This window comes from Equus quagga, chromosome 13 (genome assembly GCF_021613505.1).
Source record: "Equus quagga isolate Etosha38 chromosome 13, UCLA_HA_Equagga_1.0, whole genome shotgun sequence".
Classification (NCBI taxonomy): domain Eukaryota; kingdom Metazoa; phylum Chordata; class Mammalia; order Perissodactyla; family Equidae; genus Equus; species Equus quagga.
Genome location: NC_060279.1, coordinates 53316764 through 53331241, shown reverse-complemented (window position 1 = coordinate 53331241; position 14478 = coordinate 53316764). Strand labels below are relative to the sequence as shown.

General features: G+C 55.8%; 1 protein-coding gene and 1 long non-coding RNA gene across 8 annotated transcripts in view; one reads left to right on the top strand and one right to left on the bottom strand.

Moving 5' to 3' along the window:
* Positions 1-2176, top strand: part of LOC124250029 (uncharacterized) — an 8863-nt gene extending 6687 nt beyond the window's left edge. Inside the window, exon 3 of the long non-coding RNA XR_006891517.1 lies at positions 1554-2176. This is a non-coding gene — a long non-coding RNA (uncharacterized LOC124250029). The remainder of the gene's footprint in view (positions 1-1553) is intronic.
* Positions 1-14478, bottom strand: part of NLRC5 (NLR family CARD domain containing 5) — a 90792-nt gene that overhangs the window by 24141 nt on the left and 52173 nt on the right. For 6 of the 7 annotated variants that reach the window (XR_006891516.1, XM_046681723.1, XM_046681726.1 and 3 more), the window contains 10 exons: positions 14235-14279; positions 13212-13301; positions 12313-12396; positions 8675-8758; positions 6153-6242; positions 5913-5975; positions 3391-3477; positions 1659-1742; positions 725-814; positions 313-378 (listed from right to left, as the gene is read on the bottom strand). Coding sequence is in view for 6 of the 7 variants with exons in the window: in XM_046681723.1 (XP_046537679.1) it covers positions 313-378; positions 725-814; positions 1659-1742; positions 3391-3477; positions 5913-5975; positions 6153-6242; positions 8675-8758; positions 12313-12396; positions 13212-13301; positions 14235-14279 (783 nt within the window). In the remaining variant the exon portion in view is untranslated. The remainder of the gene's footprint in view (positions 1-312; positions 379-724; positions 815-1658; positions 1743-3390; positions 3478-5912; positions 5976-6152; positions 6243-8674; positions 8759-12312; positions 12397-13211; positions 13302-14234; positions 14280-14478) is intronic. The other variant, XM_046681725.1, reaches the window with a different exon arrangement.

The following is a 14478-nucleotide window of genomic DNA, read 5'->3' as shown; positions in this document are numbered from 1 at the left end:
GTGTGGTGGGATCGGGGGCAGGTGTGGGGTGGGGGCAGGTGTGGTGGGATCGGGGGCAGGTGTGGGGTGGGGGGGGCAGGTCTGGGGTCGGGGCAGGTGTGGTGGGATTAGGAGCAGATGTGGGGTGGGCGGCAGGCATGGGGGTCAGAGCAGGCGCAGCGGGGCGGGGTCACAGGTGGGGAGGCACACCCAGGCAGCAAGTTGAAGCCGGTGTGTGAAGGAGGAGAGACCCAGAGAAGAAGGCCTGGAGGCTACCATGGGTCACCTCTCTCCCGGTCCCCTCCCTTCCTGCTCCCTCCAGACAGAGGTTACCTCAGGGTCTTCCCAGCCTCCTCCGGTGGGGAGAAGTGAATCCAGAAGCTCTGCTCGGAGCCCAGGCTGCAGAGAGAGGGATGCGGGGAAGCCTGGGGCGCAGCCAGGCCCACCTAGGGGGTCAGGGGGTGCAGGAGGGGAGGGGCTGGGTCTGCAGGGGCCAGGGAGGGTGGAAGCCAGGGAAGGAGACCCTTGCTGACCAGCGGAGACCTCCAATCCATTCTGTGAGGACAATAAGAGCAGGCCTTCCCTGCCTGGTGACCTCCCTGGTGCCCATGGCACACAGGCCTCAGGGATGGAAACTCTGACTCCATGTCAGCGAGCTGTGAGACTCAGACACACAGACGGAGGGCCACTAAGGGCGGGGGTCTTGATCCCTCCCCATCAGCAAGTGGTGCCCACATCCCCTTACTTCACCGAGGCCTCCCGGATGCGTGGGCAGGAGGGGAGCATCTCCACCAGGCACAGGGCACTTTCCTGAGAGAGTCTGTTGTGACTGAGACTAGAGGAGAAACGAGGTTCAGGGTGGGGGTGAGGGGCAGCACCTCGCTGGAGCCCTGCCCAGCGCCCCGTGTCTCCTCCCCTCCCGCTGGCATGTCTGGGAGGAGCGTCCTCAGTGTCCATTCTCCAGGTGGAGACACTGAGGTCCAGAGAAAGGCCAGAAGGGCACTATCCCCACACAGGCAGGACAGGCACCAGGCCCTGAGTCCTCAAGGGCCGCACCCCCTGTGCCCACTGCCCTTGTGGTCTGGGACAGGGCATCGTTGAGGCCAGGTTGGCAACTCCAGCCCCATGGGGGCCAGGGATGCCCAGGGCACAAAGCTCAGTTGCCTAGCAATGGGTTGTACCCTGGCTCTGGCCACCAGTCTCCCAGGTCAGTGGGAAGGTTGAGTGAGAGTGCGGATGACTTGCTAGGGACCCTCCCTGCTGTGGGGACATCTCCTGATCTGTGTCCTGTGGATTTGGTCAGAGGAGCTTCAGGGACGGGATGGACCGGGACAGGGCAGCTGAGATCCGGCATCAGCTGGTTAGGGATGAAGCTGGTCACTTCTCTGTCCCAGAGTCACCTGGGGCCACCAAGCTTTAGTCACAGCCTCTCCCAGGTGCCTGGGGGCGGGGGGGGGGGGGGGGTTGGGCCCAGGGGGGGGGGGGGGGGTGGGGTTCTGCCCAAGGTGGGCAGTGAGGGAAGGACCTGAGACAGGGGAGTGTTGAGGTGAGAATGGGCCCTTTCCCCTCTCCAGGCCGTGTCCTCTGGAGTTCGCTAGGGAGCCCTACAAGAAGCCCATTGACCCCCTGGCCCGGAGGAGTCCTCCTCCTTGTGGTCCTTCAGGCTGCTCGTCACTTACTCAAGCGAACCGGAGATGGGCACCCGAGGCAGATGCTCCAGGAGGCACTGGAGCCCGGCATCACCCAGCTGGTTTGCTGAGAGGCTGCGAGAGGTCAGAGGAGGTTGGTGGCGGTCAGATGCGCCCCCTCACCCGGGGCCTTCTCTTCAGTTACCACCGCTGGTACTCTACCCACACAGCACTGTCGTCAGCACCTTCGCCATCACCTCCACCCCTGTGCACTACAGCCCCAACATCGGCACCATCCCATCATTCTACCAACATCACCACCTCCATCAGCACTAGAATGAGCACCGGCGGCCCCAGCACCGCACGGCAGCTCCCCGGGCCCACATCATCCCCCCACCAGCACCACAGTTAACCAGACCTCATCTTCCCCTTCAGTATCTGCTGACTACTCCCCGGGGTCGTGTGCTTTCAGGAGTTAGGGAAAAAACGATTAGCTGTTACGATGCCCTTGGCCCGCATCAGTTGGGAGCTGTAATTTCTGAACAAGAGTAAATTCAGGAAAAAGAAAACTGCTTGGAGGCTGCGTTTACCCAGCAGATGTCTTCTTTTAATTTGGGGATGCAGCATGGGCAGCTGCTCCTGCAGTCTTTATTTCCTTCATTGTGGCATTTTATGGTTTTAGCTACAGTTTCAGAAACAATATAATCGGCAGGCCCTGGAATATCTGATTTTTGTCCTGCATCTTAGAACTTATTTTGTTCCCCATTATGACACTTCTGAGGCTTGTTTATTTTGTCTTTTCCTGAGAAACTTTAAAAATTAGTCTGTCCCGTGAAGCCACTAGTAATCTTTAAAACAAGAAAAATTTCCATCTATAATGAAAAAACAGAAAAATTCAAAGACATATTGCTTATTCGTCGGTCTTTAAAATACATGATTTTCATCAGCCACGTTTCTCTTGTTGGCCACATCACAACAGGAATTTAAATTGTGGAGTTTTTACAGCTCTCTTTATATCCTACTGGTCCTAAGCTGGAGTCCTAACAGTTGTGGGCAAAGACTCTGCATTGTATGAGCTGTGTGACCCAGGGCAAGTTCTTGGACTCTCTGTGCCTCAGATGTCTCATCTATAAAATGGGGATAATAGTACCCAGTGTTGTTGAGGGGATAAAAAGATGTTAAGCACTTAGAACAGGGGATAATAGCTCAATAGGTGTTAGCTATCATTATTTTTATTCTACCCATGCGGGCGCTGCACTATCTGGGCACCCAAGGTAAGCCACACAGATGCCACTTCTCAACAACACGAGAGCCCAGAAGTCCCCACCCCAGCTGGCTCGGGGACCCTTCTCAGGCTGAGGCATCTGTGACTTAACCATCTGCCAGGCAAACCAGTGGATCCTTGATTTTAGTCCCCATCAGCCAGCAGAGCTCCCCTGCCGTGGTCAGCACGAGGCCAAGGGGCTCCTGAGGCCCTTTCTGGAGGGCTCCCCAAATTAGATCAAGGCACCCCCTGAATGAGCTCTCCCATGGCGGGAGTAGGGCGTAGGAAGGATAAATGGGAACAGGAAACCTCACCTATGTGACCCAGAGTCCTGGGCAGCCCCTGTGAGCTGGCCCTGTGAGGTGGTGAGTGCAGCACACATACAGACACTCACACACACAGACACTCACACACACAGACAGACACTCACACGCACACACACTCACACACACCCCACTCCAGTGCCACCCAGGCCCATGCGCCTGTGGTCCTCTCCCTCCACTTCCTCCCCCAACTTACTCCAGCTGGCTCAGGTCTTCACACCGGCTCAGCGACCAGCACAGGGGCTCCACGTGCTGCCGGCAGAGGCCACAGCCTGTGAACCTGCTGGAGGAGGGGCAACAAGCCGGGGATGGGCCCTTGAGCCACTCAGACCCGCTCTGCCCCGGCTGGTCTTGGGTGTGGCCTCCGAGCTCCCGTAGGGCCTCACCCAAGCTTGGATTTTCTAGAAATACCCAGCATCCACCACTCCCCGCCTTGGCCCACAGTGGATCCCACCTGGCACCCACATTCTCTCTCTGAGGAGGTGGTTCTCAAACTGCGGTCCCCGACCAGCCACACCAGCATCCCTTGGGAACGTGGTGAGATGCAAATTCTGGGAACCCAGCCCTGACCCCCTGAGTCAGCAACTCTGGGGGCAAGTCTCTCTGGGTGACTCTGATTCAAGCTCAAGGTGGAGCCCTACAGCTAGCTCTTGGGGTCACTTTAACGGCAGACATGGAGGGTGGGGTCGGGGAGGACAACGACAATGTCTGCTCTTGCACAGGGTTAGCGATGCTGGAATTAAACGTAATAGTCAGTCTGTCTTGGAAAGGCCGAAATTAAGACTACGCAATAAGGTAAATGAAGGGCCTATGACCAGCAGCAGCTAAAAAAAAAAAAAAAAGAATCTTAAAATCAGATAGTACCTAAAATCAATATCTCAAATGTTTTTTTTTAACTTTTTAATTTTTTTCCTTTTTCTCCCCAAAGCCTCCCGGTACATAGTTGTGTATTCTTAGTTGTGCGTCCTTCTAGTTGTGGCATGTGGGATGCCGCCTCAGTGTGGCTTGATGAGCAGTGCCATGTCTGCGCCCAGGATTCAAACCAACGAAACCCTGGGCCGCCGCCTGCAGCAGAGTGCGCAAACTTAACCACTAGGTCACGGGGCCAGCCCCAATGTCTCAAATTTTGATTGCTGTTCCTCTCTTTTATGATTTTTCCATGTTCTTAAATTCCCAATTATACGATTATTTACTCCCTATTTTAACTCAGCTCATTCTTTTTATTTGATGCAATTATTGTAAACGGAAACTCTGTATTACTCAAATGGAAAACTGGCAACACTTGCCACAAACAGACCATAAACATAAGAATACTCGAAATGAGAGCAAAACATCACCGTTACATTTGAGCCAGATATTGACACCTGCTGAGGGCTCTCTCTGTATTACAAAGGGAGCTTGGTGGATGGTAGAGAGGCGTTAAAAGGGTGTTAATGCCTCGCTGAGCCTTCCTCCTCCTCAGACAGAGAATTGAAAAGGAATAATGACCCCACCAAGGGATTCAGTGAGCTTGAAGCCGAAACTATCTGCCCAGCCTCCTGAAACCCATCCCACGCTGGTCCACGCCCCGCAGTTTGGAACCCGCTGACTTAGAAACTACCCCGGCATTCTAGGAGCCGGGCTCGTGGGGGCCCAGGACAGAAGTCAGAGAGCCACAGCTCACGGCTGCCTGCTTTTGCACGGTTTGCGAGCTAAGAATGATTTTTCCATTTTCAAACGGTTGAGGAAAAAAATCCAAACAAGAATAATACTTCATGACACATAAACAATATTTGAACTTCAAGTCTCAGGGGTCCACAGTTTTCCTGGCACGCAGGCACACGCCTGGGTTATGTATTGTCTGTGCTGCTTTGGGGCCACAAAGGCAAGGTTGAGGAGCTGCGAGAGAGACCGGATAGGCTGCAAAACCCAAAGTATTTACAATCTAACCCTTTACAGAAAAAGTTTGTCCGCCCCGGGCTAGAAGCACCCTCAGACTGCCCGGGTTCGAGTCCCGGCTGCCCCCTTACTGCTATGTGACCACCACTGAGGCTTGTGGGGGGAATAAGCACAAGGCCCTTAGAGTGGCGCCTTGAAGATGTTCAGCAAATATCAGCTATTCTATTTATCGTTGTTTCACAGCTGAGGAGGCTGAGGCCCAGAGAAGGGTCTGGTCCGAGGTCTCTTGGTGAGCCAGTGCATCAAATAGTTACCAGAAAGGTCATCTCTGCATCCAGAGGTTGCCCTCCTGCCCGTTCTCCTGCCTCCGGCGCAGTATCTCCTCCCTCCCATCTGGGCAACCAGAGCACTGGTCCAGGAGTCAGCAGGGGAGGGACAGCTGCATCAGTGAATGCCCGATGCTTTACATACTGTCTCATGTAATCCTTGCAAACGCCCTGCAATGTGGTGTCTCCCTCTACAGCTGCGAAAGCGGAGGATAGGGCACCAGGCTCTTGCAAAGCTGGGATCTAAAGCCTTGTGGGCAGGTCGTGAAGGCCTTGTCCTCAGACCAGGCCCCTGAGTTCTGGTCTAGTCTGATGTGTACTCCTCACTTACCCTTGACAAAGCCAGGCCCTCTCTGACTTCTGCCTCCTCATGTTGGAGGAAACAAGCCTCCTGTGGGGTCCCTGCAGGGGAATGCTCTGCGCAGGCAGTCTAAGCTGCTCGGGCCATCCAGGAGCCCGGTCTATGGGACCCCAAAACCCCCTGGCTGCCAGGGCCTGGTTCCGGGGGACTTACCCACAGCATCCGCCCTCCTGCTCCTCGCTAGACCTGAAGTGCAGGGTCGTGTGACAGAGGGACCTGGAGCAGACATCACCTGGGTCAGCACCCTTGGCTGCAGCCTCAGGATGCCCCCAGGGCGCAGGCACCCCTCTTCCAGAAGCCAAGCCTCTGACTTGGATCCTACTGCCTCCACCCCACCCCCTCACACCCACAACCCTCCAAGACCAGGCCTGGTTGTCCCAGGGCAATGCTCACTGGAGATCCACCTTCTGAACCCGTGGGCATAAGCTGAAGACGTCTGCCAGCATGAGGGGGCTCCTTGGGGACAGTGCTGTCTGGCTCAGCCTGACAAAGAAAGGAGCGGGGCCCTATGTCAGCAAGTGAGAGCCAAGCAAGATCAGCAGGCAAGGAACCAGGACAGACTGGAGGAGAAGGAACAGCGGAACAGGAGGCTGTGGGAGGCTGGGGCCAGCAAGGCCATAAGGAAGAAGTCAGGGGCTCAAGAGGGACAAACAGGGCCTTGGGGTCAAGAAGACTTGGGTTTGAGCCCTAGTTCTGCTTACTGGCTGCGTGTCCTTGGACAAGTCACTTAACCTCTCTGAGCCTCAGTTCCCTTATCTGGAAAACAGGACTACTCGTGGTGTACCTTCCTCTAGGGTGAGGGTTGAACCCTATCAAGCTTTTGCACTGCCTAGCGCGATACCCATGCTTGTTGTTATGGTTACTATGGTTTCTGCCCTCAGGCAGGGACTTAACAGGCCAGTCCCTTTGTCTCCCGCTCTAGCAGGAGCAGGAGGCTTCAGGCTCTCAGAGCAGAGTGTCTCAGGCTCAGCGCTATGGAGACCGGGGCTGGACAGGTCGCTGTGTTGGCGGCTGTCCTGTTGGAAGTTCAGCCGCATCCCAGACCTCTACTCATTAAACGCCATTAGCAGCACTACTGCTCCCCGTCCCACACCCGCTTCTGTCAGGACAACCCACAACGTCTCCACTGCCGAACGCCCCGGGGGGCAAAATCCCCCGGCTGTCAACTACTGCCTTAGAGAAAGGGGGATGGGGCATCCGTGGCAACTCCATTTCCCTCACCCCATAAACCTGCCGTCAGCTTGTCTTGTCAGTTCCACTCCCAAGAGCCACCCTGAATCCACCCACTTCCACCCCACGCCCACGGCTTCCCAGCCCCTCATCTCTTCCCTTCCTGCACAGCCTCCTCCCTGCTCTCCTTCCACTTTTGTCCCCCAATCCTTCTCTACCCAGCAGCCACACTGAGCTTTTGAGAACACAGATCGTTTCTCTGCCTCTCAAGTTCCCTTGGATGAAATCCCAAACTCCTCCTCATGGCTACCAGGCCCTGTGTGACCCGCCCCAGGTCCCTGTCTCCTCCTCTCCCTGTCAGCCACTATGCTCTGGCCACATTGGCCTTCTGGCTGTTCCTTAAGCCCACCAAACTCAGTCATGCCTCAGGGCCTCACATACGCCGTTCCCTCTGCTTGGAATGCTGTTCCCTGCTCTCCGCAAGGCTGGGTCCCTTTCTTCCTGCACATTGCACCCCAGTGTCCCTCCTCAGAGGTGCTCTCTGACCACCCCCCCCCATTGTCTGAATCACCTCCCCAGTCACTCTTTACCACATCACCTGGAAAAAGACCTTATTCCTACCTGAATTCATCTTTTTTGCTTTCACTTTGCTTCTTGTTCAGCTCCTTCCACAAGGTAAACGCCAACAAGACAAGGACCTAGTTGGTTTTTTTTAAATTTCTTTTTCCTCTCTGCTGTGTCTCCAGCACCTTGCACAGTGCCTGGCCCACCACAGTGCACAGCACTAGGGCCTGATTAATATAAAGTGTAAGCCCTAGGGACGGTCAGGCTGGCCGCCTCATTCCAGACAGATGAGGAATTGAGGGCTGGTGCTGTGTGACTCCAGCATAGAGAAGTCCCTCTCTGGTCTAAGTTTCCCACTTGTTCATTTTAACTCGCCACCTTCTACGTCCAAAGGACCCCTTTCAGACCCATTCTCTCCCGGTGGTGTGGGTCCACGGTGGGTGCTGTGGGTGGGCCTGTGCTCTCCTGCACTTGCCCACCTCTAGGACGTCACACATCGCCTCCCACCCTCCCGGATAGGATACAGGGATGGGCGAGCCCCGGATGCGATGGGAGCCGTCTCAGGCAACCCCGAGCCTCAGGACCTACAGTGCCGTTATTAACGGGGCGGTTCAATTTCCTGTCATATTTTCCCATCCCAGCTGCCTCTGCTTTAGCCCCCGCTGGAAGAACATTTCCAGTAAATCCTTTTTAAATTCTAACCAGTCGGAGCTGAAATTAGAAAATAAGAGTTTTAAATACTTTGGGGATGCTGCTTAAATTCCCCTTCTGCGGAGTTAGACGGTGACCTTTAACAGATGGTGAGTGACATGTACACGACCCACATCTGTGAAGTCCCCTTCTAGGAGCAGGTGACCTTTCTCTGGGCGGGGAGAAGCATGACAGCCCATTTGTCACAGGCCCTCACTTCTTCACGGTGGTTTTAGAACAACTGTCTTGCCAAGTCTCAACCCTGGGGGAGGAGTTGGGGAAATTAATTCCATTTGTCAGAGGAGGAAACTGAGGCCCAGAGAGATCAAACAACCCCCCACCCCAAGGTTGATATGGTATCAGGGAAGCGCTGGAAACAGACTTGAGCTCGCAGTTGCGCCAGATACAATGACCAGCGAGCTCTAGAGAAGGGGGCGGGGTGGAAGGGGACAGCTTGGCCCAGCACGGGGCCCTGGGGAGACCAGCCTTACCGAAGCCGGCTGAGCTGGGGCAGCTGGGGCAAGCGGTGCAGCAGGGTCTCCAGGCTCTGGTCGCTCAGGCCCTTGCAGGACAATCTGCAAAACAAAGCATCTGAATGAGGTGCGGAAGCCTCGGGAGAGCTCGGAGGGCGGCCTCACGGCCAGAGTCTTCTAGAGACACGTCCTAAGCCAGGGTTGCCCAAAACATTCCCTCTGAGAGCTGGGTCCTTGAGTCGTCAGTGAGGCGGGAGGAAGAGGAAGGTCACAGAAGCTCGGAACATGCTGGGCTAAGCCAAATTAAATAGTTTTCTCTGTGAAGGACTTCTCAGAGCCTTTAATATGCCACTGTGCCTTGTGAATTTCCAAGGGGCTCTTGTAGACTTTTTTCCCCAAATGTCACGGACTAGCAGGATTATTATTTTAAGGGCCATGAAGATTGGCGCTCTGCAAACATACTTGTTAAGAAAAGAGTGCCGCTGAACCCGCAGTCTTGAATATAGTGGTGGAGACAGAGGCAGCAGGTCAGACAAGGAGAGATACAGGCGAGCTCGGGTCTCTGACTGCCCGTCAAAATCAGACTAACCAGCTGATCACTTGTCCAGATAACTCATCAGAACCCAGTCCACCTAGGAGACACTCCAGGCAGCCCTCCTTCTGTGTCTGCTCTGGCTGCAGGACGAGACCACCAGCATCTCTAAGTGCCCTGGGATTTACATGGCCTCCCCCTGGAGTCCCACTTTCCCCAGAGGTGTTGGGCTGTATTTTCCTTCTGCCCCTTTTTCCCTTTGTCCCTGTTCCTTCGTCCCCTGCAGGCTGTCCTTTCCCCTCACTGGGGCCTCCAGGAGCCCGACCCCCCTCCAGTGCATTGTTCCCTGGTTGGGGGGACCACCGTGGAGGGGCAGCCTGAGGTTCTGGAGCTGGAAGCCTCACCGCTGAACCACCGCCAGGGCTCAGGCTGCAGACTCGGCTCCACCTGCTCCGGCTCAGGCATGGGCCTGGGGCTCTGAGCACAGACGGAGCAGCGGCCTTCGCTGAGGGGCAGTCCGTCCACATACCTCCCTGCACGGTTTCCCACTGGACCCCAACTACACAGTGCTGTGACCTCTGGTTGGGTTAATGTGGGGCTTACACACTTTTCTTTTAAGCAACAGAACCTTTACCCACCTCACCATCCCACGTGGAACACCGAAATGTACACAGGCCAAGTGGGCCTGCGGCGGTGGAATCTGGGGAGGGGGCTGGAGCCCTGCCACCTTCGCTGGCCTACCCCGCAGAACCCCAGGACCCAGAACCCCAAGGATAACAATCTTCCTGCACGTGGTCCCTGCACTCTACAGTTGGCAAAGTGTCTTCACACTTATGATCCCATTTCCTCCAACTGCAGCGGAGGGAGGGGGCCCTTAGACCCCCATCAGTGCTCGGACCACCCAGCACGGCCCGCGGGTGGTTTACATAAAGCCTCTCACTGCAGCTGGTGAGCCTCAGCAAGTCCCGGGTGTCCTTCTGTCCCCGTCCCCAGGACCTGGTATACAGTAGGTGCTTAATAGTTAAATAATGGAAGAGCTTTTTGCAGCATTGGCTGCAGTGCTACAGAAAACCCTGGGAGCAGCCTGCTATCCATCTAGACTTTAGGTGGGCGGGGTTTAACAACTTGTGGCACATCCAAACCACGGAGGGTTAGCATGAAAAGGCAGGAATGCGCAAACATTGTGCAAGAAACACATCAGCGACAATCCAGGACAACTGCACATCCAATGGGATACTTGATGATTTTAACATATCATAAAATAATGTTCATATTTTAGGTCTGATAATGGTTTTCTGGTTATGTTAAAAAATAAAAGAGTACTTATCTTTTAGCTGTGCATACTGAAATATCCATAGATGAAATTATACGGTGTCTGGGAATTCCTTCAAAATAATGTGCGTGTGTGTGTGTGTGTGTGCGCGTGTGTGCGTGTGTTGGGGCCATGAGGTGACGCCTATTGAGGTGGGGCCAGGGGAACTCAGAGTCCACGACACTATTCTCTCTGCTTTTATATATGCTTGGAAGTCTCCGTCTGAAAGCGTTTTGAAATTAAAAAGTAACTTTACAGTGGGGAAGTCGGACGAACACTTCCTCGGCCAGGTGATCAAGGTCAACGTCAACAGTGATGTTGCGTCCACTGCATGGACCCGAGATGAGATGCGTGGGGCTCTTGACCTCTGTGGTGTCTTTCCCCAAACCCATCACCCAGGTTGACCATGAGGAAAACATCAGACAAACCCAAAGTGAGGGACGTTTTACAAAATATCTGTCCGGTACTCCTCAAAACTGTCAAGGTCACGAGCAACAAAGATGGAGAAAGTGCCACAGACCAGAGGAGGCTAAGGGACCTGAAGACTGAACGCAATGTGCGGTCCTGGATGGGATTCCAGACCAGAGAAAGGGCTTTAGGAGAAAAACTGGTGAAATCTGAATAGAGCCTGCAGCGCAGTTAATAGTCACAGGGCAAGGTCGGTTTCTTACTTGTGACAAATGTACCACGATAGTAAGTGATACTAACAACCAGGGCAACCAGGCGAGGGAACTTTCTGGACTGGCTTTGCAACTTTTCTGTAAGTCCAGTCTGAAACTAACCCAATGTAAATGGTTTATTAAAAAAATTCATTGGCTCCACCTGTCTTGATATTCCGGAAAAGCTGCGAGGCACTGCCGGCAGTCAAAAGCTCGCCGCGCAGCTCTCAGGTGGTAAGATGCTGTCTGCGAACAGCGTCAAAACCCTGCCCTCCGCGTCCACAGGTGTTTGAACTGAGAGAGGCAGGGCGGACACACGCCAGGCGATCAACCTGCATAAGCCTGTTGCGACGGCCAGGGGGGATTTGAGACGGGAGCCGGAAAGCAAGAAAAAGATGCAGCCAGTGGGGAAACACATAGGGCATGATGTGAAGTGAAATCGTGGACTGCAGCCCGGCTGTGCCTGCGAAGAGGCAAGAACGGAATCTCCAAACGGACAGGGAGCAGAGGGCCACGAGGCCGGACGACAGCACTGGTTGGATGAGGCGAAGGGGCTGTTTCGGGGAGGCGGGTTTGTCTTGGGTTTCTTCATTTTAAGGTAATTACTGTCATACGACGACGATGAAAGGAAAGGCTGACTGTCCACTTTGCAGATGACAAAGCTGAGGCCCAGTGAATTACAGCCATTTGCCCAAGTCACCCAGCCTGCAGGTGGCTGAGCCAGGACTCCTGGTTCAAGTCCAGGGTGGTCACTGACCCAGATGTCCCGGGTGGGTGAGCTGGTACCTGGAGCGGGGGCTGGCCTGAGGAGGGGCCTTCAGAAGTGATAGGCTCCAGCCAAGGAGGCAGACCCTGGGGGGTGCCAGGGTGCGGCTCCCGGATGAAGGGGGCAGACCGGGGCCCCCAGGCACCCTGAGTGGAACGGATGAGGACGGTGAAGACCTGGCCCCTCACAGCTGCTCTCAGTGGGAGGAGGGAGGCGCCTGAAGCTGAGGCAATTCCAGGCAACCAGCCTTCTACCAATAGGTCAGGGAACTCCCATAGGGTAGGGCTACGGGGTCTGGCGGGAAGGGACCAGGAAGGACACCCCCAGCCCAGGTCACTGGGCGGCTGCCCACATTGTGCACTCCGGGGCCGTGTCCCCGTTACTTACGTGACTTCCAGAGGCCCCGGGCACTTCTCTAGAGTGTCACAGAGGCGGGTGAGGCTCAGGGGCTCCAGCTGACACTCACTGAGGCTGAAAAGGGACAGTGGGCGAGGCGGGGGTCAGCAAACGCTCAGGGCCCCTGTACAGACCCTGGGGCTCGCCCCTTCTAACAGCCTGCTCCCCACGGGGCATCCTCTCACCCCAAGACTTCCCTACAGCCCCCATTCCTACCGCTCTGACGGTGACAACAAAGGCCCCCTCAGGGCCCAGCCAACCTTGTCCAGCCCCTAAGTGCTCCGCACCGCCCCTGCCTGAGTCTGGGCCTATCGCCACTCACCTGGACCACTGTAGCGCCCTCTGGGGTTCCCCTCTCCATCCTGCAATCCTTCTCCACCCTGCCGGGTCTTATCTGTTTACCTGCAAATCTGACCAGCCCTCTCCTGTGCTGAGAACCCTCTGAGGCTCCCCATTATCCTTAGGCCTTCCAGAGCCTCACTCGCCTCCTCTCTGTGTATGCGCTCCGGCCACACTAAAATGCAGCCGGGAGCCAAGCTTTGCCCCTTGGCCCCCCTCAACTGTCGCAACCCTGTTCAGGCCCCAGCTTAGGTGTTTCTCTTCTTAAGGGAGGAAACCGAGGCCTGGAGACAAGGGGAGCCCAGCTGGGGTCTCACAGCCCCTCAGGGCAGAGCTGGGAAGTCTTCAGAGAAAACAACATGGAGTCTCTCCTCTAAGGAGAATGCTGGGCCCCTGTCACCAGCCCTCACACTTGTCCCTCTTTCCTTTCCCTTCTCTCAAATTCTTTCCCTCTGTCCCAATCCCCAGCCCTAATCCCCAGGCTCTCCTTACTCCCTGACCCCTCACCCCCACTGTGGTTACCCCCAACCAAGAAGTGGGTGAGACAATACCAGAAGCTCCTGGGGACGCAGCGCTGACCGGAGCCCAAGAACTCGGCTCCAGCTGGCAACTCCGGCACAGATCCGGCAGCCGACAGGTCCCTGGAGTGGGGAAACCATTTGACAGGAAGGGTCAAATCCTCCACGTGGAAGACGACTCATTCGTGAGGGCTGGAAGGGGCCCTGGGGACAATCAAGTCCCTCACTGTACAGATGGGGAAACCGAGGCCCAGGGAAGGGGGACCAGAGCGAGAACGCCAGCAGTTTACACCTGTCCCAGTGGCCAGCACCTGACCGGGTCAGGGGGAGCCAGGACAGAGCCCTTCCTCTCCCTGACCGCCTCCCTGGGCCTCCAGTCTTTTGGCTTCAAGAACCCAGAAGAAGAGACCCCAGCCTGGGAAGCAAGACCACGCTGGGCGTGGGCCGCCCCTGGCTTCACACAGCCCAGCTGGTGTGGCAACGCTTTCCCCAACACGTTAGCTGGGGACCGCTCTGCCTGGCTGGCTGCACACGAGGCCGCCCTTGTGCTTGCCAGGCTCCCAGGGGAGACCAGGGGGCCGGGCCCGCTAGAGGGCAGCGGGGCACGCCTGCGGAAAGTAACTATTGTTCATTGTTTACTGCAAAGATGGGGAAACTTTCAGAGCGCCAACGGTTTCTGGCTTCTCAAATGTGACACTCAAAATGTGTGTGAAACATCAGTGACTCATGTGAACTCACAAGTCTGCAAAAGTCCCCGAGAGGCAGAAACTCAACTGCTCCCCTCTCCCTCCCACGCGGCGGCAGCCTGCTGGCACCTGTCCTGCTGTGGCATCACCTCTGGGCCCCTCCCACCTGCACCGCCTTTTACCAAAGGAGATGGCAGGCAGCTGAGGACTGCACGTTTATGCGGTGGGTTACAGAAGTGGTGGTTAATTCCAATGTGCCAGGCCTGGGCGGGTCATTCTAGGGCTGACAGTGGTCAGCAGGGGCCTGGGGGGCAGGGGCACCTGTAGGAAATGGGGACCCCGCCCCACCCTGGGAGCTGTTCCTTCTCACCTGCCTCTTCCGGCTCCTCCCAGGACGATGCGTTGGCTCTCACCCCTGCAGGCAGAGAGGAGGCAGCAGAGTGAGAAAGGATGAAGGCAAGACAGCAAGAGAGCAGCCCGGCCCGTCAGAGAGGCCTGCAGGCGCCCGCTCTCTCAGCAGATGGGACAATAAATATATGAAGCAACAACTACGTTTACTAAGGCACCTACAAAGCACACCGCAGACGCGATCTCCTTTGATTCTCACAATAAAG